The sequence below is a fragment of the Cyprinus carpio genome, chromosome A6 (assembly GCF_018340385.1).
Source record: "Cyprinus carpio isolate SPL01 chromosome A6, ASM1834038v1, whole genome shotgun sequence".
NCBI lineage: Eukaryota > Metazoa > Chordata > Actinopteri > Cypriniformes > Cyprinidae > Cyprinus > Cyprinus carpio.
In genome coordinates, this window is record NC_056577.1 from 31312511 (window position 1) to 31339068 (window position 26558).

A 26558-nucleotide genomic window follows, 5' to 3' on the forward strand; every position below is an offset into this window, starting at 1 on the left:
CAGAAACACTCAGCCCCGCTCGTGCTCGTTCAATCATTGTGTCCTGATAGAGTTTATTCAGCAGACGGTCAGAGCTCCACATGGATCTGCTGAAGGTTGTCCTGAAACATCTGCAGACATCCTGACAAAGACTGAGCGGCCCTGGACTAGATCCGGACGGATCGGATGGGTAGTTGAGGGGTTAAACCATCTTTACTAGCACTACAGGTCCTCTGTGACAGACACAATCTCTAAATACTCATTCCTCCAAAACTCCAATCACAACTACACAGCTATTGTTCGTAATCTTTGCTCTTTCAGGTTTAATTTTGTTTGAATTCTAAAGCTCTTTTTGTGAAACATGCATGGATAATATTCCTCGATTGGCCTTCGAGCACTGTACAAACCCAGCACACTGTAAAATTATACTTTAAAGGTCAAAAATAAATGGTATTTGAATTATGTGTCTGTCTGATACACTGCCCCACATCTGCTCAAAACACCTGAGTTATTGCTCATAGTTTAAACACTGTGTTCTCTGACATTTCAGTTATGGAGCAGCAACTTTAATGCAGCATCTTTCTGTTTTTGACCAAAATAACAGAAACAGCATCACACTGCGAAGGTTAGATCACTGAGACCGTGTGTCTGAGGAGCCTCGGCTCTGTTCTGGAGACACTGACTGCTGTAGGGTTAGTATCAAGATTATGATTCGGAAAATATGTATTTGCGCATGTAGAACAAATGAACTACATCTCCAGGTGATCGTGAGGTCATCAAATGCAGCAGCATTGACACGGATTCAGCTTAACAAGGCCACGTTCGCCGGTGTAAACAGCTCCTCGAAGTCTCGCGAGAAAAGCGTCACGCCGTGATTCTGTCGTCCAATAAAATGACGCGGTTTAGGGGCGGTCACACTGCACTTTTCAGATCGAGAAAGACGCGCAGCTCGGGCTCCGAACATCGTCGACGCGGAGTCTAATTCAGACACACTGAAGATCATTAAAACACGAACCTTTCGTTTTAAAGCAACGTTTGCGTTTCCGTTTTTCTTTCCTTTGTTTAAAGTTACACGTCTCTCCAACGGGAATTACCGGACGAGCGGAGCACAAGCGACACACCGGCGAACAAAGAAACCCGTCTGCGCGAGAGATCAGCCCTCATCACCCGTTAGTTATGAGTCATGTGGCCGTGGAGAATGTGCACGGTCTAGACCAGCAGGTGAGCGGGGTTCGGGCGGTGTACCGGCGGTGTGTTAAGATGGAGGAGCTGCGGATGATGGCGGAGCGTCTGTTTGTCTCGCGATGCGTCCGCGGGGCTCGGAGAGGGTTTCGGTGTAACGTTAGTTCGTGAGCGTCTGTATCGAGATCGAGCAGGAAAACTTTCCGCTGGAGGATTTATGGCCTGTAACCGATATTCTTCTGGCCTTTGGTCTGACCCGGTCTTTATTTCACTGCGTCTGCTTTTATATTGTTTATCTGCTGTCGTTACTTCTCTTGATAGAAACTGGCTTTATTTATTTTTGTGCGTCAGATGAACCCAAATGGACGCGAATATTGCGATGTAACGCACCGAATCTTCGAAGAGTAATTTCCTGTAACGACACGCAGCGAATATTCTTTAATTTGAGTCGCGTGACGGAGTTGTGTCGTAGATGTCGTTAGTTTAGTGACACACGGCTTTGTCTGTTTCAGTGTTTTTTATCACTGTTTATAATTGTCTGAACCAGCTTGGACGTGTTGGGGTGATGTCTTAGGTTTTAGGGTAACTTTAGATGTTATATCGTTGAACAGAAGGCTCGAGTAAAGTTTGTTCAGATTTCTGTAGTGCCCCGGATGAAGCCCGTGTTTCCTGTCACTGACCCCAGGTCAGCTCTTCGAGGTTCTTCTGCCCTCCTCACATCAGCTCTGTCTCTCTTCTCTTCCAGCTCGCTGTCCTAGACTTGAACTCTGCTGATGTTCAGGGAGTCCCTGGAAGTGAGTATCTGTCTCTGCATGAAGTAAAGCTGTGTGTGTGCCATGCTTACAAAGTTTGTCTTTCACCAGGGCGTTACATTCCACCTCATTTAAGGAACAAAGAAGCTTCCAAAAATGGTATGTACACTTCTTGTCTTGTCTGGTTAACCCTTAAACTCCAGTGCCACTGGCTAATCTTTACATGCACAACTTTTATTTCAGTCGGACTGATAACATTCTGATGATGAATCTTCACATGAACGCTGAATAAAGTGATCGGGTTGATTTGTGCGTTTATATCAGAAGCTTTGACATGCGCACGCTGTACAGATATACAGTTTCCCGCTGTTTGTGCATAATAATCATTCTCCTACACTGTTTTTTATTAGTTTTAAATTGCAGAATTAATATTTATCTATTTCTGGTTATAATTTAGCACTGGTGTGCCGTGCTGCTTATATTTTATCACGCAGTAAAAACACCCGAAACAGGGACTGATGGACGTCGTCCTGCTGCACAGACACAGAGTGAAAGGAGGGTTTATGATGACAGGAAACTCATTTATTCAACATGAAGAACAGCTGGTCATTAGTGCTATCTCTGCGTCGCTGCACTGTTCAGGTTTTAATCTGATCGAGTGTTTACATGCACTCTCGATCATAGAAAAGGAAAAAACCACACCTTTCAATCCGATCAATCTTTCGTTTGGATCGAGCCATCAGTCAGATTAATAACGGATTATTTGTGCATGTAAACATTGTGTTGGTGGCGCAGCATGTCTGTAGGACGTCTAGTCTATCGTTTGCTTCAGTGCACTACAGTCTCGTGCATCTCGTTGTTCTGTTCAGTACACACCCTGACCCAGAACCGAATCATTTTATACCCCCTCCATCTTTTGTCCTTTGACACAAGTGATCAGTGTGCTGGCATGCATGAAAAAAAACCTTCTTTCTTAAATTCAAACAGAGCTGGTCTGAACCGATTGGCCGTAACTCTCCACAGAATAGGTTTCCGTTTGAGATGCTCCTTGATCTTTAGTCTTATCCTTGTGACGAGGCTGTTTGGCTCAGCGTCCTCCTGACTATACGTTTTTTCTTTTAGCAGGAGCTTTTTCCTCTGGTAGACAGAGCGGTTACTCAGTGGCACCAGGAAGGAGCTGTAAGTTTCTATTATGACAGCCTTTGGCTAAAGAGACTTTGAGGGGAAATCCTCAAATATGAATGATTCCACCATTAATTCTCACACACTTGGAATCCTGACGGCTTTAAGCGAGCCACATTTCTTTCCAATACAAGATTACAAATGTCGTCCTCAGGCTTTAAAGATCTCTTTTGTTTAAAGACCCCACTCAGATGAGGGGGGGGGGGGGGTATTTGGAGTAGATGCTCCCATGTCTGCATTTACTTTCATTTTCCTATTTTGCACGCAATTTCATCGTAGTCGGTCAAGTCGAGGACTGGTTGCAGACTACATAACTAGTGCCAACTAACTGCTTTGCTTTTGACCATCCGCCCCAGAAAGCTCAGCTCCTTCTCAAGGCTGACTGAAGGTTTCTAGCACATGTGTGTTTAATAACCCCGTCCTCTCACTCTTTCACAAAGATTCTCCCGGAGGATGGGATAACGGACGCAGCAATGGCTTCGTGAATGGCTGCCATGATGGCCGAGACAACCGCATGAATGGAGGCAACGGTTTCGGTGGCCGCGGCTCCATGCGCAACGACTGCGGAGGACGAGGTGGCTTCAGAGGTAAGAGCAGCGGCTCCTACAGCCCCATCCAGACAGGTGTCTTCACCACACGGCTGGGAACACTTGCTCTGCTGTTTGATTACCGAACTTGCATTGCTGCTTTCTGATGTGAATCGTTCTCTCTTAAATAGGATTTGGTTACGACAACAAGGATGCCGGTGGGTGGAATGCCCCAAAAGACACTGCCTACAACAACTTTGGTGGCCGCTCTGACCGGGGCAAATCATCTTTCTTCAGTGACCGCGGGTCTTCATCCAGGGGCCGGTGAGGCTTGCTTGTTTTTTTTTTTTTTTTTTTTTTTTTTAAGGTGCTTGCTTCATCTGTTTATTGAATAGCTTGTGATGGGAGTCTCTGAGTCTGGAGTTGTCTGAAGCAGTGTTGTTTGGCAGGTATGAGCGTGGAGGGTTTGGCGGCGGTGGGAACAGCCGATGGGTGGAGGACTCGAGGGATGATGAAGATTGGTCCAAACCATTGCCTCCCAATGAGCGAGTGGAACAGTGAGTGTGGCCGTTTTGACTTAATGCTGCTTTCAAGTTTATTTGAAGGTGTTCCTACTTGGTTTGGTTTGAAGTAGTTGTTTTACTCAAAGATAGGAGTGTTTTAAAATTCTGCAGTGAAGAGCATCAGATTGAAGTAGTTACAGTGTGGGGTCATTCATATAATCTTGTAAATGTGAGCATTGATTTGTCTTGGAGTTTTTATGTTTTTTTTAACCAAAGTGGAGTTTGTCTGACACTTGTTAATGTTTCCTGCAGTGAGCTCTTCTCTGGAAGCAACACTGGGATTAACTTTGAGAAATATGATGACATTCCTGTTGAAGCCACAGGCCAGAACTGTCCACCGCATATTGAGAGTGTGAGTCCCCTGATCCAGATCGGAGTTGAATTGCAATTTATTTTTGTGTTTTTAATCACCATCTTTGTGTTTTTGTAAAACAGTTCCATGATGTAGATCTGGGAGAGATCATTATGGGTAATATAACCCTGAGCCGCTACACACGGCCCACTCCTGTCCAGAAGTACGCTATTCCCATCATCAAGTCTAAGAGAGACCTGATGGCGTGCGCACAGACAGGTGAGACGTCTGCTTAGTTCATCACTGTTTTTTTCTTCCCTGTGTGTGTATGGTAAATGCTTGAAATGACGTCTGTCTTTGTCGCTGTAACTAGGTTCTGGAAAGACTGCAGCCTTCCTGTTGCCAGTCCTGAGCCAGATATACACTGAAGGACCAGGAGAGGCGCTGCAGGCTATGAAGAACAGTGCACAGGTAGCACTTCCTGTATGCTAGTTTGGCAAAAAAAAAACTGGCTCCTACTTTTGTTGGATATCTTAACTGGGCGTGTTCTTGTCTTTAGGAAAATGGGAAATATGGCCGCCGTAAGCAGTATCCCATTTCGCTGATTTTAGCCCCAACAAGGGAACTGGCTCTCCAGATCTATGAGGAGGCCAGGAAGGTATTAAACAACTGCACCAGAACACACTCTCATTGGGACATCCCAATTACTGTCAGATGAAAAGCATTTAAATCCCTTTTTTTCTTTTTCTTTCTACTCCTTATCTAGGTTGCGTACCGCTCTCATGTGCGTCCCTGTGTGGTGTATGGAGGCGCTGATATCGGTCAGCAGATTCGTGATCTGGAGAGAGGCTGCCATCTGCTGGTGGCCACTCCCGGGCGTCTGGTGGACATGATGGAGAGGGGCAAGATCGGCCTGGACTACTGCAAGTATGTCAAAGATCTGCTGCACTTTGTGCCTCTGGAGTGTGGAGGTGTTTGCTGTTGTTGCCTTTTCCTTTCAATTGTAACACAAACCTTTGAAATTCACTTCCTTTTGGTTACTTTGGGTGCCCTGTGTTAAGTCCAGGAATGCACTAGGTTCTCATTGTCACTGTTTTGAGTCTTGACCGTGAGCTGTGTGTTTCTGTCCTTAGTTATTTGGTGCTGGATGAAGCAGACAGGATGTTGGACATGGGCTTCGAGCCACAGATTCGCCGTATCGTGGAGCAGGACACCATGCCGCCCAAAGGGCTTCGTCGGACCATGATGTTCAGTGCCACCTTCCCCAAGGAGATCCAGGTGAGGGTTTCAGGCTAATCCCTTTAAAACACGTTGTGATGTTATAACTTTACGATGGCTCTGGCTCTGTACTGTTTATTAGACTTGTCTGAAGAGCTTTTGGGTTTCCTAGATCTTGGCTCGTGACTTCCTGGAGGAATACATCTTCTTGGCTGTGGGCAGGGTTGGTTCCACCTCTGAGAATATCACCCAGAAGGTGGTGTGGGTTGAAGAAAATGACAAGAGGTCCTTCCTGCTCGACTTGCTCAATGCCACAGGTCCGTTTGTAAATAGCCTTCCTCTGATTTTAGTCTCTGTGGTCATTTCAGTATGACCTCTTCACACAGGATGTCATGTTTGAGATTAAATTAGCTTGTTTTGTGAGTGGACTAAACTAATTTTTAGGTTGAAGTCACTCTTGGAGGTTGAGTACAATGTAGGGCTGTGCAAAAAATCGAATACGATTTTCATGCGCGTCTCCTCAGTAAAGACGCTCCTGTTATTAGTAGTATATCTCCAGCACGTACGTTCAGATCAGGGTTGCCAGGTTTTCACAACAAATCCTGCCCAGTTGCTTCTCAAAACTAGTCCAAAACTAGCCCAATCGCGTTTCCAGGAGGTTCCCCGATAAAAATTGCATCCCGGGGTCAAAATATAAGTTTTTGGCAGGGTTGCCCTGGTAATATTCACATTTTAGGGGCTAAATATCACGTTATTGGTATTGGGGTCGCTTCAACCCGCGGACATGAAAAACAACCACAGACTTGGCAACACTGGTTCAGGTGGAGCGGCATTTATTACACAGAGCCGTAGTCCACTGACAATCTACACAAAATCGATTTTAAAATCGCAGGCGATTCTTTGTCGATTTTGAAAGCGATTTCGTGTAGCTTGTCGGTGGACTACGGCTCTGTGTAGTAAATGCCGCTCCACCTGAACCAGTGTTGCCAAGTCTGCGGTTGTTTTTCATGTCCGCGGGTTGAAGCGACCCCAATACCAATAACGTGATATTTAGCCCCTAAAATGTGAATATTACCAGGGCAACCCTGCCAAAAACTTATATTTTGACCCCGGGATGCAATTTTTATCAGGGAACCTCCTGGAAACGCGATTGGGCTAGTTTTGAGAAGCAACTGGGCAGGATTTGTTGTGAAAACCTGGCAACCCTGATCTTAACGTACGTGCTGGAGATATACTACTAATTACAGGAGCGTCTTTACTGAAGAGATGCGCACATTCTCTAAACACCAGAAATATGAAATTCATAGTACAATGGGAGAGTTGAATCTCATTTTGAAAGCCATTCTCTAAACACCAGAAATATGAAATTGAGATTCAGTGAGCTAGCTGTAGATATTAAAAATTGTGAATTGCATGCATGCTCCGCCAGCACCTGAACGCAGAGCTTCATCTTAACCCATGTAAACCATATCAAGACTGAAACTGATATTTGTTGAAGCTCATCTTAAGGTCTTGATTTTATTCAGTCATTCCGAATGAGGTTCAGGACAGTACGGGGGAGAACGTAGAAAAACCTGGTAAGTAGAGACGTTTATCTGTCCACTGGAAGTGGAACGAATGTAAGTCTCATCTCACTTTATTTTGCTTGAACATTGTTTTTCTTCCAACCCCTCCCCTTCCGTGTCGAATGAGATCTAGTTTAGAGCCCTGCATTTCAGCCTGAGCCCGAAGAGGCTTGTTTACGCCCATAGGGCCAGGCTTTGGGCCAATTTTATGTCACAGCTCCTACTTTTTATATTTTAGTAAGGAGATTTTTATTATTTAATAATAAAATAGTGGGTTTTTTTTTTTTTAATGTGGTTGACTCCGCCTTTAGAGAGAAATGTTCCTTTAATATGGTTGACATGATACAATTTTTGTTCTCAATTTGGATAGTTTTGTTTTTAAAGTAGACATTTCAAGTTTTCTATAGGTATATTTCTCATGTGTAATGATAGTGGTGAGGCAAAGTAGCCTATACGCTGAGTTTCAGTTAATTTTTAGGTGACTTGCTTCAGTTTACTAATACGGCAGAAATCGTGTCCTGTTTGTTTTTATTTTAAGTTTTGTGTACACAAGTAGACCCTTTACAGTTTTTGGAATGGATTTTATTGTAGGTGAGTCAAGTGTTGATTTGAGAAGGCTAAATTGATCAAACGTGATCAACTCGCTGACGGCCGCATGGTTGTCACTTAAAAAAAAAAAAAAACCTTGAATTTAACAAACAAAAAATACTCAACATTTTTCTACAGTAACTTCAAGAAACAAATTTAAATAGCCACTTTGATATTTAAAAACAAAACCGAACTATTTTAATAGCTGCAACAGTAGTTTAGGCTGTGTAATAGGGAGGAGGAAGAAAGAGGGAAAAAAACCCCGGCTCCAGTTGGACTTGGACCGATGATTCTGATAAGCTGATGGACAAGAGCCGGGCTAGGGCCTGATCGTCTCGGGCCGGGATTTGAGGCCCATGCAGGGCTTTAATGTAGCTCTCATAGGGTGTTAGGATTTTTTATTATTTTTTTCCCCTCCCCTGATATTTCTTTGGAAGTAGTCATGCTCCTTTTGTGTTTCATTCCTGCGGTTGGATCTGTGCATGAAGTGGCATGTAACCAATGCCATGTTGAATTGTAAAGCCATAATACTGCTGTAATTTGGTCACATTAAGCAGGACAGTAGATGACTCTGCCTACAGTAGTCTTCTGAGTTTAACAAAGTTCACTTCTATGAGATCCAAATGCTTGTCACTCTCTGTTTGTCATATGCTGCCATTCATTAGCCTCTGCTCCTCGTACTGAAGTGTGATCTCAGTTGTTGATTGTCTTCATCTCATCCAACAGGTAAAGAATCTTTGACCTTGGTGTTTGTTGAGACCAAGAAGGGAGCGGATGCTCTTGAGGACTTCCTGTACCGTGAAGGCTATTCCTGCACCAGTATCCATGGCGACCGATCCCAGAGAGACCGCGAGGAAGCACTCCACCAGTTCCGTTCAGGGAGATGCCCCATCTTAGTTGCCACGGCTGTATGTCCTCTTTCTTTCCTCTTTGCCTTGTAAAATCTTTTGTATGTTTTGGTGCAAGTCTCAAACTCTTTTGTTCCACAGGTGGCTGCTCGTGGTCTGGACATCTCCAATGTAAAACACGTCATTAACTTTGACCTGCCTAGTGACATCGAAGAGTACGTCCACCGCATCGGGCGTACCGGTCGCGTGGGAAACCTGGGTAATTGCATTGACAATGTTGATACGCTTGCTGTAGTATACAATGGAACATGCTGTTTAGTGACAGATCCAAATGCATCCCAGCGAATTCAGTTGTTTTGTTGGGTTGTCACAGGTCTTGCCACATCATTCTTCAATGATAAGAATAGCAACATCACCAAGGATCTGCTGGACATCTTGGTGGAAGCCAAACAGGAAGTCCCATCCTGGCTGGAGAGCCTGGCCTACGAGCACCAGCACAAGAGCAGCAGCCGCGGGCGCTCCAAGAGGTGAAGTGTCTTTCCATTTATTAATTTTTGTACCTTTTTAAGATCAGCCCCTGGGCACCCCAATGAAAGAGTTTGGTGTTTTTTTTTTAGGTTTTCTGGTGGTTTTGGTGCCAGAGACTACCGTCAGACCAGCAGCAGCACCAGCAGTGGAGGCTTCGGGAGCCGCGGCGGCCGGAACACTGGCGGTCACGGAGGAAACCGTGGATTTGGTGGGGGTAAGGGTCGGCCTCGCTCAGGAACAATGCCCTCATTGGGGGGAAGAGGCCTTGGTGGCTTTTTTTTTTTTTTTTCAAGATATTTTCCAGTTTAGTTGCATGACAGCATAGTTCTTGAGTGCCCGTCTCTTACCCGGTGTTTCTGGTCCTCAGGTGGCTTTGGTAACTTCTACAGCAGTGATGGCTATGGAGGAAACTATTCCCAGGTGGACTGGTGGGGAAACTAACACTCCTTCCTTCATCTCTTCACTCCCTCAATGACCGTGGATCACCATGCCAAACTCACTGAATGGAAACCACATGTACCATAGCCAGACTATATACCCTGTGTAGCTTTGAAGAACTTTGCAGTACATTACCAGCTGTGATTCTCTGACCACATCTGGAGAAGCTTGAACTCCGTGGGACTCGGGGATGCCGGGATATCTGGAGGTTTGACTGTAGCAGGAAGCAGTCTCATGATGTGCTCGACCGTACTGAAGGGGGGAACGGAGGCAGAAGTTTGCTTTAGATTCTTGGACTCTAGTTTTCCACTACATTTCATTTCTTTGTACTAAACGGGAATCATTTGTTAATGTACTGTTCCTTTAAATTTAGACTCGCTGTGTTTTGTTTGTTTTTCTGTTCTTTTTAAATGTCTGGCTGGCAGTTGTTTTCCCCTCTTTATTTTTTTTTTCTTTGTTTTGTTCACCCTTGAAAGATTTGTTTGGATGGTATAACAAAATAAGCTTGGATGTAATCAAACCTTGGCAAGTCTGGGATGGTCTGTCACAACCTCATTTTGAACTGAAATTTTCAACAGGGTCACCAGTGCTGGTGTCGCAGGGGCTTGACCCCCTCGATTGGCTTGCGTTCTCCTGTGTGGTAAAACTATCACAAGGGAGTGAAAACTATTGAATGTTGAAAGGAAAAGATCTTGCTCACTCTATCCTGGAGAGGTATCTATTATAGAGATGGTAGTCTCCTGAGAAAGAAACCAAGCCATTCCAGTATATTCTCTTAAATTTCGTTGTTGTGATGAACCACGTCTGCCTCCCGCCGCTCCGCTTCATAACCGCACCATTGAGGCAGCTAGTTCAGTACCACAAGCTAGCTGTTTAGTGGTGTTGGATTATTTTTTTTCTTGAACTCTTATGGAGGTAGCAATTGGATTTGTCTCTTTCTTCCTTCGAAAACCATTCTTGAAGTCGATTAATGTCAGGCTTGTGGCAACTTCCATAGTGAAGAGTTCTAATGGCTGCTCTAGGACCACGAGGTCAGAGCGGACGGCTCCGAAAGCCCAGCCCGTCTCTGAAGAAATCCGCATGCTAGTGTTCTTGTTTTTTGGTCAAGGAGATTTTCGAACCAATTTCTGCAGCAGGCTTTTACGTTCGTTACAAGTAACATTTGTTAACTTTTTTTTTTTTTTTTGGTTGTTGGTTTTCTCTTTTTCAAGCTGCGTTGAATTCCGATAGACATCCTCGGCTTTACTCTTGAGACACGGCTCCCTCGTAACCCCCCAGATTTAGGGAGGACTGGGGTCAGCAGAATTCAGTGTACACCACGGGAAACCGCACGAAACCAGCTGCAGGGGAGTGGTTTTGGTGTAAAACCAGATTCGTATTGGTTTGTTTAGTGGAGGAGGTTTCCATGGCATCCTGGCCTAAGACAGGGTTCTTTCAAACTCCCGCGCGCCCTTAATAGTACGCTACTGCGGCGGTGCGCTCTGGTCGGGTCGAGCCGGCAGCGCTGCTGTCTGATAAGGGCGAGTGGGATGCGTTTAACTGAAGTGCAATAGATTTACTCTCAAGCGTGTTGTGCCTTTTGACATGAATTTGGAAAAGGTGACCTGAAGCAGATGCGTTGACAGTATTGAGGAGACTTGAGAGCAGTGGTGCTACTTAGGCCTATCCAGTTTTACAAAAGTTGTTTTATTGCACATCTAGGGTTTTATATAAGTGTCTTGAGTGCGTGTCCTTAAGCTTCCGAATATTGCGTGTGAAGATTGTGAAAACGCAGCTTGTTTACAAAAGGGGAAGGGTTCTCCAATAGTTAACCAGGATTGATTTGGGACCAGCAGTGGGGAATTTAGCTATTTGCACAGATTACTAGATTCTACTTTTGCTGCTAGTTTGTGTAATTTATTAAGCATTTTTGAGAAATATTTATTTTTATAAGCCTAAAAGTGATAGTTTCAAGTAACTTGACCAAAAGACAGTACAAAAACACTGGCACTTGAATGTTGAATGTCACCCGTATGCGTGAAATTTATATTTTTCGGGGTAGTGTGAGCTTTTTAATGTTTAAGGTCATTTTGGACTCCGCTGAAATCCACTGTAATTGTGTATACAATACATTGTGTATACAATTGTGTATACAATACAAATACAACTGTAATCTGTAATTGGTATCTCTGACTAAATGTTTCAATCCGATCAATCAAACTCTGAATTGGCAGCCGAAATTTAAATAAACAACCATGCCAAGGTTTGGAAAAAGTTACAGAAATATTTTTGTAAATGTGTATCAGTGCAAAGTGTTCAGATTATCCAGTTCTCTTTTTGTTTTGTTTTTCCAATATTTATTTTTTATTTGTACCCCCAGTGAATGTCTGGCACACGGCAATCTTAAGTAACAAAAACATGTGGTTTATTCTGTATTGTTGCATTTGCATATTGGGCAATGGCGGTGGTGTTCTCTGACAGGTTTGGCTGAAAGTTCGGTCTTAATTACAGAAGCAGTTATGGGTGAAGTGTTGAAAGCATGCAATGAGAGGCTTTTAATTGACCAAAACATGTGAAAGAACATCACCGGAGCCCTTAGAGTTAGAAGTATTTGCTTTATGTACTAGTTTAGAGGCTGTGCACTGCACGAAAAATGAAATGTGTGTTTACTGTATTTTACCAAATTAAAGTTGGACATTGCAAATACAGAAACCGCTTGGGCATCTTAAATGATTGAATGCTAAAACCCTGCTGTTACCTGAAAAGGACAGGTCAGCCAAAAAGAACTTTGTCATTTACTTGCTTTCATGATGTTCCAAAACTGTATGACTTTGTTCTGTAGAACAGTAATAATAAATAGATGATCAGTGCAGTGGTTGGTGACGATGCAATCTCAATAGCAGAGGAGAAATTCCGGGTCTTTCCTGACCATCGATTTTAGTTTTCTCAATTCTAAGTCTTATATGGAAGTATCACAGAAAGTAAGTTCATTTAATAGAACTTGGTTTATATTTGTGACGAAATGTGATCTTTTATGCACGTACCTGGTCCCTTATTAAAATTATGCACCATCTTTTACAGCAATGTGTTTAGAGCATCACGGTTTTCACACTAAACACGTTACATTCATACCATGCAAAGTTCTGTTGGGTTGCCAGCTTCAGAAAAGGAAATAAGGCACAATCGTGGTTCTTTATAGGAAAATAAGGGACACTCAAAATATTTGTACTGCACCACACAGTGAATGTCATTTCAGCGCTCAGTGAGATAAGTACAGTACGTGTATAAAAGACATATAACAGGTTTCCAGACATAAACTTATTTCTTTTGTTTAACCTATTTATGTACATTTCCACTCTAAAATAGAATTGTAATGTCATGCAAAAAAAAGTCACAATTTACACACAGCTTTGGCTCGAGCAAACTGTACCACTTTAGAATTGTGCCTGCAGTAATTTATATAATAGTGACATCAACACACGTAAGATAACACCATCCCGTTTTTAAGATACAGACAGAAACACGCATAAAAGCAGAAACCATAACAACTCAATGTCTATGAAACATCAGTCAATAAAACATTTTTTTTTTAAATGTCACTTAGAATTTAGAACTAAAATCATGTTAACGTACTGCATGAATGAATGAAAATGCATATTATTCAAGTCAAGAGAACTTGGAGAATTAGGCCTGTCACGATAACAACTTTTTGTTGTGCGATATATTGCCCCAAAATAATTAGATATAAATAGATAAGATATTATTGTCATTTTAAAGACCATTTTATGCCACTGAATATATTATCATAATGTAACAGCATAATAATGCAAGAAGGCCTAATCGCTTCCAAATGACAAGATTTAGATCAAATAAATTATCAAAATATTAGATACCTTAAAAAACCTGAATAAATAGTAAATAAACATTTTCTAACAAAAAGTGCAAAGTAACAAGTAGAAAAAAAGAAAAATGTACATCTACAGATTTTTCCCTGACATTCTTTTCTCTGTAAATTAGGGCGCACACTATTGCTGAGAAACACGATCACTACTGAGATGTACGAGAAGCTACAAAATTCACAGGTGGAAGTGGAATCTACAAAACATGGATTATTGAGGTCGCACATATATTGCGTTTTAAGTCGATATATTGATTAATGCACAGGCCTATGGAGAATTAGTACTGACTGCTTTTGAGACTTTTCTGGTCATTTCGTGTTTTAATAATGAGATCCAAAGAATACGCTAGAAATGTTATGTTTTTCTCTCTATTTAATAACATTAACTAAAGATAAAGAACTCATAAGCCTTCACCGAACGTTCACAAATCAAACGATTTGTCCAAAAAGAATGATTTTTCTCAGTTAAGAGTTTGTTCTTCGTATGGTTTTGGTGGTCATGCTTCATATGCCTGTGAGTATGGGACTAATCACTCTCATAACAGATTCCGTATCAGTTATCTGTATACATAAGTTCACGTTAATGAAGTCTGACCTGTGAATATGACATGTGACCAATAGACTTCCTCATAATTTTGGTTAATTATTACATCTGAACTACAAAATATTAATTTAATCAAATTCAGAACTAAGAAAAAATGTAAAAACACATACTTATAAAAAATATTAATTTAATCAAATTCAAGACACTGAAATTAAATCATAGCCTATACTTCTGTGAAAGTTTACTGAACTACGGCCAGTTGAATAAACACAGCCATAAACTAGTTTGACTAACCAGTTAACCAGTCTTGCTTTTAAAACTTCAAATTAGACAAATCTACCATTATATGTAACTAACTTTATAAGTGTGAGTGTGTGTGTGTGTGTGTGTGTGTGTGTGAGTGAGTGTGTATGGTGTGTGTGTGTGTGTGTGTGTGTGTGTGGTGTGTACTGTGTGTGTGTGTGTGTGTGTGTGTGTGTGTGTGTGTGTGTGTGTGTGTGTGTGTGTGTGTGTGTGTGTGTGTGTGTGTGTGTGTGTGTGTGTGTGTGTGTGTGTGGTGTGTATGGTGTGTGTGTGTGTGTGTTTGTCTGGTGTGTGTGAGAGAGAGAGAGACAAAGAGAGGGTGAGGGTGAAGAAAATTAATCCACTTTAGACTCAAACTGATTTTTAACCTGTTTACTTAAAAGAGGGTGAGATAGCTGACTACTGAAAGGGATTCTTTACCAGTTCATAAATCACAATACCTTTGACACATGCTAGCTATGCATATTAGATGCTAAGAAAACAGATTAAAATTATGTTTTTACTATTCCTCACGCAAACAACTTAGACAGTATGACAAAAATAAATAAATAAATAAATAAATAAAATAGTATTTACCATGAAATTTTTTTTTGTGTGTGTAAAGAATGGACATAAGGCTGATTTCTTCCAGGAAGGATGGGGGGTAATTAAGCATGAATATAAATACTGTAGCTCTTTCCTGAAGAAATAAGCCATGTTGAACCGTCCATACGATCATAATATCATCAATAACACACTGACTGAACCACTGTACGCTAATCATAACTAGCGCTAGCTGTTACGATCACGTGTTACTGTTAATTCTGTGAAACATTACAAAACATGCATATGGAACAAATCTGGTTTACTTTGGACTAAAATTACTGGTAACCATCACACTGTTATTATGACATATATTTTACTTTGTTAACGTTTATATTGATGTCAATTTATCTGAATTTGATTTGTAGGGAAATAAACGTCTTACCGCCACAGGAAAAGCGCGCCAGTTTTGCGCGCGTTGTTCTACGCACGAGCGTGAATGACGTCAGCATCACACATAAAATAAAAAATATATATAAAAATATAAATTAATGAATTAATTAAAAAAAAAATAATGATGTAAGTTGTCAGTTGGGCAATTCCCATTTTTGAAAACACGACTATTGTCTCCGTCAGCTGGTCAGTGGTGAAAGATTCACTCGTTTGAGTCGGTTCTGTTCAATGAATCGGAGTTAACAAAACGGTTCGCGATTTAGTTTGAACCCTTTGGACAATTCAGACACACACTGAGTCGCTTGGAGCAGTAAAATGATGCGAAATGAACACAAAGTACAAAAAATGCTGGATAATATTTACATACAAGCCAATGAAAACTAGCCTGAAATGCGTCTTTAATAAGATCAACACCTGCATCTTATGAACGACTCAGGTAAAGACATTTTCCTACAGAAAGCACACATCAACTAACTAAATTACCAGGGTAAAAACCATTAAATGTTTTTGCACATGTACCACAGGTATCATAATATTGAACTGATTCTACAGTTTTAATACCATGTGCTGAATTAGATCTTATTTCATCAGTAATATTATCAGTGCCATGTTTGTTTGTTTTGGGTTGGTTTATGCTTGTTTTATTTTCTTTGAACACCTTATAAATATATAAACCAATTTATAAATACCTGGTATATGAATCTGTGTATGAGTAGCATGGTATAGAAATACCATGGTAAAACCATCTGATATCTTGGGGTCTAATAATTATTTCATATTATGATGATAATACTTCTTCTGCTGGTGTTTACTGATTATGTGTTCAGTCCAGCCACATGACCTTCATTCCAGTATGCAGTAATTCATTTCAGTATTTTCAGTTCAGTTCACATTTATTTGCAGTGTTGGGGAGTAACTGGTTACATGTAACGGAATTACGTAATTTAATTACAAAATAAATGTAATTGTAATCAGTTACAGGTACTGAGAAAAAATGTGTCATTAGTTACAGCTACTTATGAAAATGCTAATGATTACAAAGCAGGTTATATCTAAATTATTTTAACACACACAGGTTTAATTGATTTCTTTCCTAAACTGGCCACTCTAAACCCATGTCTCAGGAGTTTAGTTCAGAGAATAGGGACACATGCTTATTTTTTAAGATTAACTGTCTTTCCCAAAGGGATTGTTAGATTCCAGTGTTTCCTGTCATTGCTATGCAAAGATTTGATTTCTGCATTTAGCCTCGGAATGATCTCAAAGTAAGCCTGATTTTGTGGTTTTAAGATGATTGTAGTCAAAATGGCTGAAAAATCATACAACCACTAGTAATATGATTTAATGGCTTATCTCGTTTGACCAATAGGTGGCGCTGTTATCAAATCGATGTGTGTTTTGTGTGAGGTGACAGTGTGTCAAAGCTTTGCAGAGATACAGCTTCAGACGCAGTCTGGCATCAACTTTGTTGCATTGCTATACAAAAATGATTTTGTCTATCAACACGAAATCCATAACTTTTTGTCAGCATAGTCTGAAGATAAACAGGAAGTTTGGCTGACTATGACAAAATTAGTATCTATGTTTTCGGCATGACCCAATGAATATATTGTTTCATTACAATAGATATATTTATTTAAACATTATTAGCATTTTGGTATATTTCATTACAACTTTTGACTACAACGTGGTGCTGTTACGAAACTTTTTGAGTACTGTCAGGCCGTGGTGCCGAAGACACATACCGAGTTTCATAACGATATGCCAATGCGTATTCGAAATGGTTCGAAATGGCATGCTGCACTGAATCTAAAGAGACCAGTTTTGTTATTTTTGGCCAAACCATTCAGAAAATATAAGCAAAAATAATTTTTCATATCTTCTGACCACTAGGTGGCGCAGCGCCAAAACTGTGCAGATAGCCTCAGGTCATGCTTGTTATAACACACACCAAGTTTGGTCCCAATATGCCAAACCATTGTGGAGATATAGTGTCAGATCCATTTTTGCGTGCTCTTCGTCGAATTTGTTCATGCGTTATTCAGGACTACTCAACTTGAATTCTATTATTTTTGCCAGCATGGTCTGAAGATGATCTGAGCCAATTTTGGTGAAAATAAGACAAACCCCTAGGATGAGTTAGAAAAAGTACGTAGTGAAAAAAACTAGACCTTATTATTCTACGAATTGGTGTCCATTTGACTCGGCATGAGCCAAGGATTCAGAGGAAAAAAATAATTTTTCTTCTAGACCTTACAGTTCAAAAGTTATTAGCATAGAGTGCGGTGCTAGAGAGTTTGAGTTAGAGGAACCAAATTTGCTGTGGTTAATGTTGAGACTGTCCTCTATCAGTGTGCAAAATTTTTACAACTTTCTCGCAAGCGGTTCTGTGGGCTGCCATAGACTTACAGAGCGGAAGAAGAATTACAACAAGAACCCCATCTCACCTTAATTAATTACCTTCTAGTCATTATAACAGCAGAGCTCCACTCCTGCTTAGTGAAATCAGAGAATGGGTTATGGTTAGGTTTGTGCATAACAAAGAACGAGGAGAACATTGGAAACATAAAATATTGTGAAATGTAAACTATCCATTAATTAACTCGCCACTGACATGCAGTTTATGAGAACAGGAGGCTCTCAACACATACACGCACCATCATTCACACACAGACTAGACAATAATCATTCAAACACACCGCATAAGCTGTTTAAACGTGCATTTACACTTACATTTGATGATAAAGATGCTTTTATCCAAAGCCACTTATAAACGAGGACCATCACAAGCAGTTTGTCAATAGTTACAGAGCACAGTGTCAAGTTTAAGGTTTAAGCTAATCTTCATTCAATAGCTCGAGTAGAAGAGAACACGATTTTGTTGAACTGATTAAATATATAAATAAATAATAATAGGAAGTGCCTTAGTTTATGGCTGTGGATTATTTGCAGAAGTGGTGTGTCTTCAGCTGTTTCAGCAGATCGTGTGGAGGCTGACCGCTCGCTGACCACAGAGGAGCGGAGAGGGTGAAGGTTTTGGAAAGTGTTCGTGCCTCATTGTGAAGCAGCTTTCAAGCGTTGGACCTTGAACCAATGAAATCTGTGATGTTCACTTTCCCAACTCTGCTGACAACACACACGAAATACAGGAGCATTCATATTCTGTGCAGTTTGTTTCTCACTTTTGTTCTCCCTCGCTGCCGCACCGTTCATCTCTGTTTATCTGACCGAGCAGAAAGATGTAAGTGCGCTCTGGTATTCGAGTATCAATAAAGGTCTGCAATATGAGCCAAAAATAAAAAAGCTATATAGGTCCCGACAGGGGCGGACTGGCCATCGGGAGCACCGGGACATTTCCCGCTGGCCTGATGGTCATTCTGGCCTGCCGCTGTGCAGTCGATCAGGCTGACGTGCAATAGGCTGGGATGCAACTGCGAATTAATTGACGGATTTATGAATCTACGAATCAGGCGATCGCGGAGTGAAAAATCACACCACCACATGACCCAACATCAGCGAAGCACTGCCTAATTGGCTATATCCAGAGGCAGGCTTCATCTTAGAAAACCGTGCAAAAAACGGAGCGTAAAAGCAAAGAAGGAGCAGAGCGGGAACGTATAAAAAAGAGCCCTGGCCACAGACGCATTAAGTTGATGCAAAATCCCAGCCATGTTCACCAGTAAGGGAGCAGGTCGGTCAGCATTACATTTACATTATATTTACTAGGGGTGGGACGGTTCACTGAAAAAATCAAACTGTTCGGTTCTCCACGCACGGTTCGGCACGCGCTGGAAACGCTGTTCAACTTAAATCTGACAAAGCATCTGTAATATGGTTTACTATAAATAACACGTAAAACAAACAGGGTTCAGTTAATATATGTTTCTGTTGATGGATGAACATTCTGGCTTGCCAAACCATTCACTCTTGTTCAATACAAAAAAAAAACCCCGTGGCCAAACCATTCACTCTTGTTCAATACGAATACGAACACTGGATCAGTGCATTCTTTTAAAGTGACAGTCTTTATATTAATCGAACACCAACAACAAAGAAATCACTCACTGCTCTTGATTGAAAAAGCTTTTGTAACTTTAATAAAGATTTATCTTTAATTTGTAGTCCAAAATGCAATGCTGTTTTACATTTGATTACTTTATTCAATTTATGTTCCTAAAAACTATGCTATACCTACCTAAAAAACCCTTGAAAGTCAGTTTTTTTTATTTGTAGCTTTACTCTATTGTATTTATTTGTGCTGTTGCTTGTAGTTAGAATATTCTTAATAATATGATAAAATATATATATTTTGAAAGTATCGTTTTTCCATAAACATAGCACATACAACGGTAGCGAAACAGTGACTCTAAAACTGTGAAACAAACCAAACCGTGAAAAAGTTGAACTGTTCCACCCCTTATATTTACGTAATCATTTGGCAGACGGACGCTTTCATCCAAAGAGACTTACAATAGATACAAACTATTCTAAAAAAAATTACAAATATATATAATGATAGAAGTTTTAAAAGAGCATCTTTATGACAAACTAGCACACTGTTTGACATATGGGGACAAAGTATTTTTTTAGTGCCAAATTTGACCAGAAATTTAGATTTTCCATTTCTAGCCTACAATATGTAGTCTAGTCTACAATGTTTATATATTTATTTTGAAGGTGTCGAAGGAAGCAACGGCGCTCCTGCTGTTGAACAAGAGGGGGTGGACAGTTCAGCTTTTGAGTCAGAGCAGGAACCTTCCAGTAAAGTTTAAGCTATAAGCAAAACTAAACATGCTGGCTATACCTTTAGAACAATATGTGCTTTTATGATTTATAAGATCATCAGTAATAGGACTGTGATCATGGGGACATACAATTGATGGCTGCACAATTAATATAGATTATTGAAAGTGCTTATTTCATATAGCAGAGAAACTAGATGTGCAGAGTGAGAGAGAGAGGGGGATTCAGGGAAAGATGATATAGATGGTGGATTCCTAGTGAGTTTTTGAGGGTTTATTTATTTATCCATTCATATTATGTGTGGTAGTTTACCTGTTACATCAACTAACAGGGTTAGCCTACAAGTTTAGCAGTCTGGTGGACACATGAATAGGGTGGTGGTGACTGCAGCAACAGAGGTGGCCTGGGGTGGAGTCTAATTCCCGGCCTGATTTACTGTCCCAGTCCGCCACTGGGTCCCGATGTATGTCAAACATCAGATGCTGTTGTGGGTAGATAAAATCATATTTGCCATAGAACAAATTAATTTCTAAAGTACATTTATATACATACATTAAAACTAATTATAAATTCATTTGTATTAAAGCAACGATACATGATGACATTCTGTATATTTAGCTTCCAGTATTAAGACTAAAAGGTTTGTGTTGTGAATGATTGCATGCCAACCATGAAGATGCCATCAAAATATTAAGGAAAGGACAGATTAAAGGCAGTAAAATGAGAAAAGCTAAATTAATAAGAAAAAAAACAGAAAGACAAAGACAGGACCAGTGCAAGCGAAGTATTACAATTACTGACATTAATCAAACACAAAGACTGAACTGCTCATTCAGCTTTAAAAACAATGTTCAAACATATCAATAACTGTAGTGCACTAAATTTATATTACTTATATTCTTTCATGAGTTAAGCCTCTGAGCCCAGCTGCACCTCGAGCGAAAGGCTGGGATCACACAAGAAACCCTGAGTAAATATATATTTATATACATGAAAACTCAGTTTTACCAAACACGTTTGAATTAAGGCCATGAAAATACAACAGAAACTTTACCAAGAACAAAAAAACCTGCACAAGTGATAGCAGAGATTAGTAAATGTCCCATCCGTGAGAGGCGAGGCCAAGCATGAAGCCACCAACAAATCCACTTCACAAGTTCAGTAGCCTGAAAAACACCAACAGAGGGCACTGCTACATGCAGAAAAACTAATTATATAACTCCTGCATGGCGCTGAATTAATAATAATAATAAAAAACTAAATGATTTTCCATTGTAAAGGGAAGGAAATCCATGATAAAGTCTCAGATTTAATTTTATAATGAATGTCCCAGACATGTGATACTAGTATTTGCACAAAACATTCATTCATACGTTCATACTTCGCTCCTCGATAAACCTGTTCTCAGGTGCGGCTTTGTTGGCTTTTCTCTAAATACAGTGAAGCTTACAGTAGAGTAACGGTTACTCGCTGATACTCCAGGTGTAAACAAACACTACCTTCTGCATGTTTGAAATTACATCCAAAATAAGAGTTATAAGAACCGATCATGAAGAATGCCTGTGAATGTACCAGACCCCCCCCCCTTCTCAGCGATGGGGCCGGAGTTACTCCAGCACTGCTGCGTCCGAGAGTATGTGCGAGCATAATATCACGTGCTCCATGTACTGCGAGAGGACACACAAGCGGAGTTCCTTCACTCACACAAAACTAGACACGCGCTTTTAAACAAACATTGTTCTTTAATGCATGGTCTCTGCTCTCTCTCAGATATTGTGTGTACACTCTCAGACGTGTTCACATCACTGAAGACCAGAGGAGCTTTTCTCTAATTCAGGCTTTTCTCACTAAATGGAAGCAAGCTGATTAGTCAGCCTTCTCTAGTTAATTATTTTATTAATAGCCTCGTTAAGTGCTTAAATTGTAAATATGCATTTATTCAAATTTTTTATTTAGTGCTTCTGTATTTTGCTGTTTTTGTATATAGTTTTGCAATAAAAGCGTATCCACCAGGTTCCAGAAATAATCACTGAGTGTGTTTCTGAAACCTTCTGCAAAGCTGCAGAGCTGTGAGAAGTGTTAGGCTCTTGTGTAAAAATACTGTAAAGTGAGGATGCTGTCAATAATAATGTCATAAATTGATTATCTGTATCAATTATCTTCTATGAACTGAATGAGGTCATCATTTGGTGGAGCATGCTCTGTGTTTAGAGCAGGTTTTGTTCTCGGTGCACTTGAGCAGAGTTTCTCAGGAGCTTTCAGGAAGGTTTCTCGAAGCGTCTCGGAGACACAGTTCTTCTGGATTGAGTCTGTCTCAGTGTGTTCTGTTTCTTCATGTGACTCCAGACAGACTGATGATGATCAGATCACATCTCTGTGTGCAGCACAAACACCTCACTGCATTATTAACATTAACTGATATTTCCTTCTGACACACTACAGAAGAAGATAGACATAACTGACTTTGTAGGTGAAAATACTAATGGCTTTTGCACAGTACTATATATATAGTGTGTAACATAGAAGTGTAACCTTATGTCATGACATTAACAGCTTTAATTACATTGGTCATCAGTCTGAGACTAATAGTATTATAAAAACCCGCAGAAAAACAAGTTAGACATTGCCAAAACTGAAACGAGCTCATTCTCAGTGTTCGTGTTTAGGACAGGAGTTGAATCTTCGACTGTCGGTTCATTTCATGTATTTCATCCGACACGTGTAGTCCTCTGGAGTCTAGTATCGGCCGCTAAAGACTCGATCCTCGCTCTTCTCCGGCGTGTTGTTGTTCTGCCATTTTGGGCGCTGCGTGTGACGTCACCGCGTCAGGTGATGTTGACAGCCGCGAGCTCCGCCTACAGCCACGTCAATGTTTCAAACATCAGACAGAATGTCCGCTTATAATTACTGCGTTTCACATCCATAACACACACACAATCGAAGAGTTTGCATTCGTTTAATTAATTTCATTCTCATATTTAACTTCATAATAAACTCACAACACTAAAGAAACGCGCAGAAGTGAACGCGCAGCTTAAAGCAGACGGGCGCCGTTCCAAGAGACGGCAGAGATTTGATCAAACAGTGTTCAAGCGAAGATTCGAGGAGAGGACTGGGCCTCAGTTTAACCCTTTAGCTGCGGCTGTCAGTCCGATTTCCCGTTTCATGAAAACCACACCTCTCTATTTGCATTTCATAACAACGCGGATGAGCCGCTCCGGATCTAGTGTTTTAGAGAATCATGTTCGCGCACACGCGCGCGCCACCGGACCTTTCAGCGTCTCGGACTTTTCTGGTCGCGCACTCGAACGATCAGGAAACAAAATCACCGAAAGGACCGGAGCACAACAATTTGGGACGAGGCCAGTGACGCGCTCGCGTTCTGCGCAGTGATTGGCTGTCGGGCCCGGGAGGGCGTGGCGAAGGCGACGGCGTGGGTTCGCCCGTGTGACACAATTACAACAACTTTAATCTGCTGGAGAACACAACTTTGAGATTGTTTGAATACGTTCGGCGTTTTTATAAGTGTGCACGGGCCGCGCGTCGCGCATCAACACCGAGCGTCGCGTCACAGTGTATTCCTGCAAAAACAATGTGAGAGGACGCGCCGCTGGAGGGCCAGCTCACTTCACTCGGGGCTTCAGGAGCTGAGGCGCGGTTTACTGGAGAAAAGTTCGCGGTTATTGTGGCTTTTGGACGCACGGAGCTCGCCTTGCCTCGATTTCTCGGCGCGATTCCATGAAATCGTGCGGAGTGTCGCTCTCCGTCGCCGCCGCTCGCCGCCTCAGCGCTGCTGCTGATGAGGAGAAGAAAATGGCGGCGGGAAAAGCGAGCGAACCCGAGGAGGACGCGCCGCGGCTGAGCGCGCAGGAGAGTGACGCTCTGGCCCGCGTCGACAGGTCGGAGCCCGCGAGCGTCTTTTTGAGTGCTTTTGATAGTTTCTGTGTGTGAGCTGATCCCGAGCCCTGTGTGTGTGTGTGTTCGCAGCTCTCTGTTCGGATGTGAGCGGCTCCGTGAAGATGGCGCCAGCACGAAGGCCCTGCTCGTGAAGGTAAAGATGCGCCTCTGAACCAACGCCTCGCACGCACGCTTCACAACACACACATGCGGTGCAAAATGACAGAGAATCCCACGGTTTCCGAGCTCGAGGCTGTGCGCGGTCCGGGCGGCGACGCGTCCTTATTTTCTTCTCAGAGCCGCGCGGCTAACGCGCTCGATTGAACTCGTCCGTCGGCGCTGCGCGAGCGTTTGGCCGCGTCTCTGCTCTCCGATCATTGCGCTCACGAACACAGGGAGACGCGTTCAGCAGCGCGTCCGTGTTTATTCTGCAGCTTGTGTGTCATCTGTGCAGTATAGACGCGCGCGCTGGCGGGACGCGGGCGTTCATCGCGCGTCTGTCAGACGGCTCGGTGCTGCTCGGAGACGGGTGAGTGTGCGGGGGGTAATGGCTGCTGGGGTCGGCCCAAGATGGCGGGGTGGAGAGGCGCGTTATAATACAGAAACAGACGCGAATAACGCTCCAGGAGCTCCGCGGAGTGTAGTGTAGTCCAGCAGCGACCTGTAGTGAACACTAGAGAGTGAACAAAGACCCGCGGACCCGGGATGCAGTGATGCACACCTTCTATCTCGGATCAGGGATCTGCTGGATCTCGGCAGGTGTTCTGGCTGTAGTTCTGCTGTCATCTTTTGTGTCAGTTATCTGCTCTTACTGGGTGACCCTTGACCTCTGGTGTGAGCATTGGGATGGTTCACTAAAAATATCATCCTGTGATACACTTAAGTTCTTCAGTGAAAATCAGATGTTTTTATGTCCAAGAGTATGTAGTTTTGTATTGTGTGGACATAAACAAGTTCACCTTCTGTGTTCTGCTGAAGAGAGCAGCACAGGTTTGAGGAAGAGTAAACGATGCCAGAGTGATGTTTTTGGGTTACTGTCCCTTTAAGCGAGCGCCTCACACATCATCATCTTCATCAGCAGCACTGAGTGTGTCGTCAGGAGCCGCTTCCCGTCCAGACGTGTCCAGCATCGTTCTGTCTGCAGTCTTTATATTAATGTAATTAGAGCAGATGTTAGTGAGAGACAGCTGAGCTGAACGCTGTTCAGATGAAGATGAAGCTTCGGTGATATTTTTTGCGTTGCGTGTTTCTTATTTTAATAAATAACCCAGTTTATTGATTTCAATAACTCTTGCACCGCTGTATAAATACTTTGTTCAGATGTTGTGGTTCTCCGTCTCAGATCTGTTCATGTAGGCTCTAAGTTAGCTTGTGATCTGATTTTTATTTGAGCAGCTGTCATGTGTTGTTATTTGTCTGTACTGGTTATGAAGTATGACATTTTCATGCTCAGCCTGCTCTCTCTGTTTAGACAGGGATGTGAATCTGACTGAGAACCCATGGTTTCTGTTCAGAAGGGTTATATCTCAAAAGAATTCATTGCTTGTCTCTGGTTTTTTAAGATGTGGCTCTTTTAGGGTTCAGGTTGTTGGTGGTGTGATTGTGGAGTGTGATAATTGACTCTTGTCTCGTTAAATAATTGTTGACGTGTTTGTGCCCATCATTGTCACCAGTATTTATTGTTTGTATGTAGCTCTTCAAAGTATTCCAAAGCTTACCATAATATAGCACATGTATACTTCAAACAGTGTCAGTATTTTTTGCATTTATGATCTATATCTTGGTTATGCACATGATTCTCATTAGTTTGGATGAGCATGATTTATACCGATAATTAGTTCTTCTGTCTGACAAACACTTAAGTGGTTGCTTAAATGATTGAATGTGTTGTAGGGGTGTAACGGTTCAGATCGGTGTGTGCTGTGTTCCGGAAAAAAGGACTGTGGTCAAATAAAAATAAAGAAAATAACAAATCAAACTACAAGCAACAAAACAAATAAATACAATAGAGCAAAGATACAAATAAATAAACAGTGTTTTTCAGGTGTTTAACAGTAATTTTCAGGCACAGAAATTTTAAAAGGTGACCTATTGCACACTTTTACAAGATGTAATAAGTCTGTGGTGTCCTCAGTGTATGTGAAGTTTATCCTTAACAGGCTAATTATCTCACAGAATTTTTTTTATAGTTTGTTGAAATTGCCACTTTTGTGTTTGTCCCTTTAAATGCAAATGAGCTGGTGCTCCCGCCTCCCTTTTCAGAAGAGGGCGGAGCTTCAAGAGCTCATGCTCTGGCAGACCACCGGTGTTATGGTTTAACAGCTGGAGACCGTGTTATTGACTTCACATTGCTTCCAAATGCATTTAACTACACTCTTAAAAATAAGAACCAAAAATGGTTCTTCTGTGGCATTGCTGTGAAGAACCTTTTGAAGCACCTTTATTTTTAAGCGTGTACCACATTCCTATTTCCGATCATTCTGGAAGCACGTGAAGGCAGCATCAGTGAAAACAGGCAGAGACAATGGTAGCTTTAGCAAACATTAGCCTTACAGAG

At 41.7% G+C, this 26558-nt stretch overlaps 2 protein-coding genes across 7 annotated transcripts in view; both read left to right on the forward strand.

The window, feature by feature from the left end:
* Positions 1-907: 907 nt before the first annotated feature.
* Positions 908-12353, forward strand: LOC122145370 (putative ATP-dependent RNA helicase an3). 5 transcript variants are annotated; one of them, XM_042759028.1, is made up of 20 exons: positions 908-1200; positions 1907-1955; positions 2025-2072; positions 3036-3092; positions 3536-3682; positions 3814-3946; positions 4072-4179; positions 4438-4537; positions 4621-4756; positions 4851-4948; positions 5037-5135; positions 5244-5404; positions 5611-5755; positions 5868-6012; positions 7222-7272; positions 8575-8756; positions 8838-8955; positions 9070-9223; positions 9314-9438; positions 9592-12353. In XM_042759028.1, exons 1-20 carry the CDS (start codon positions 1156-1158, stop codon positions 9663-9665), a joined length of 2175 nt encoding a protein of 724 aa, XP_042614962.1. In that variant the 5' UTR covers positions 908-1155; the 3' UTR covers positions 9666-12353. The 5 variants fall into 5 exon arrangements, with proteins under 5 accessions (XP_042614962.1, XP_042614963.1, XP_042614964.1 ...); XM_042759029.1 differs by having other exon boundaries at positions 3039-3092; XM_042759030.1 differs by lacking the exon at positions 7222-7272.
* Positions 12354-22848: 10495 nt separating this feature from the next.
* The window catches only part of LOC109077463 (histone demethylase UTY-like), a 28767-nt gene continuing 25057 nt past the window's right edge, over positions 22849-26558 (forward strand). For both annotated transcript variants that reach the window (XM_042759033.1, XM_042759035.1), the window contains exons 1-2: positions 22849-24003; positions 24092-24155. In XM_042759033.1, coding sequence (XP_042614967.1) covers positions 23843-24003; positions 24092-24155 — 225 coding nt within the window. In that variant the 5' untranslated portion in view covers positions 22849-23842. The remainder of the gene's footprint in view (positions 24004-24091; positions 24156-26558) is intronic.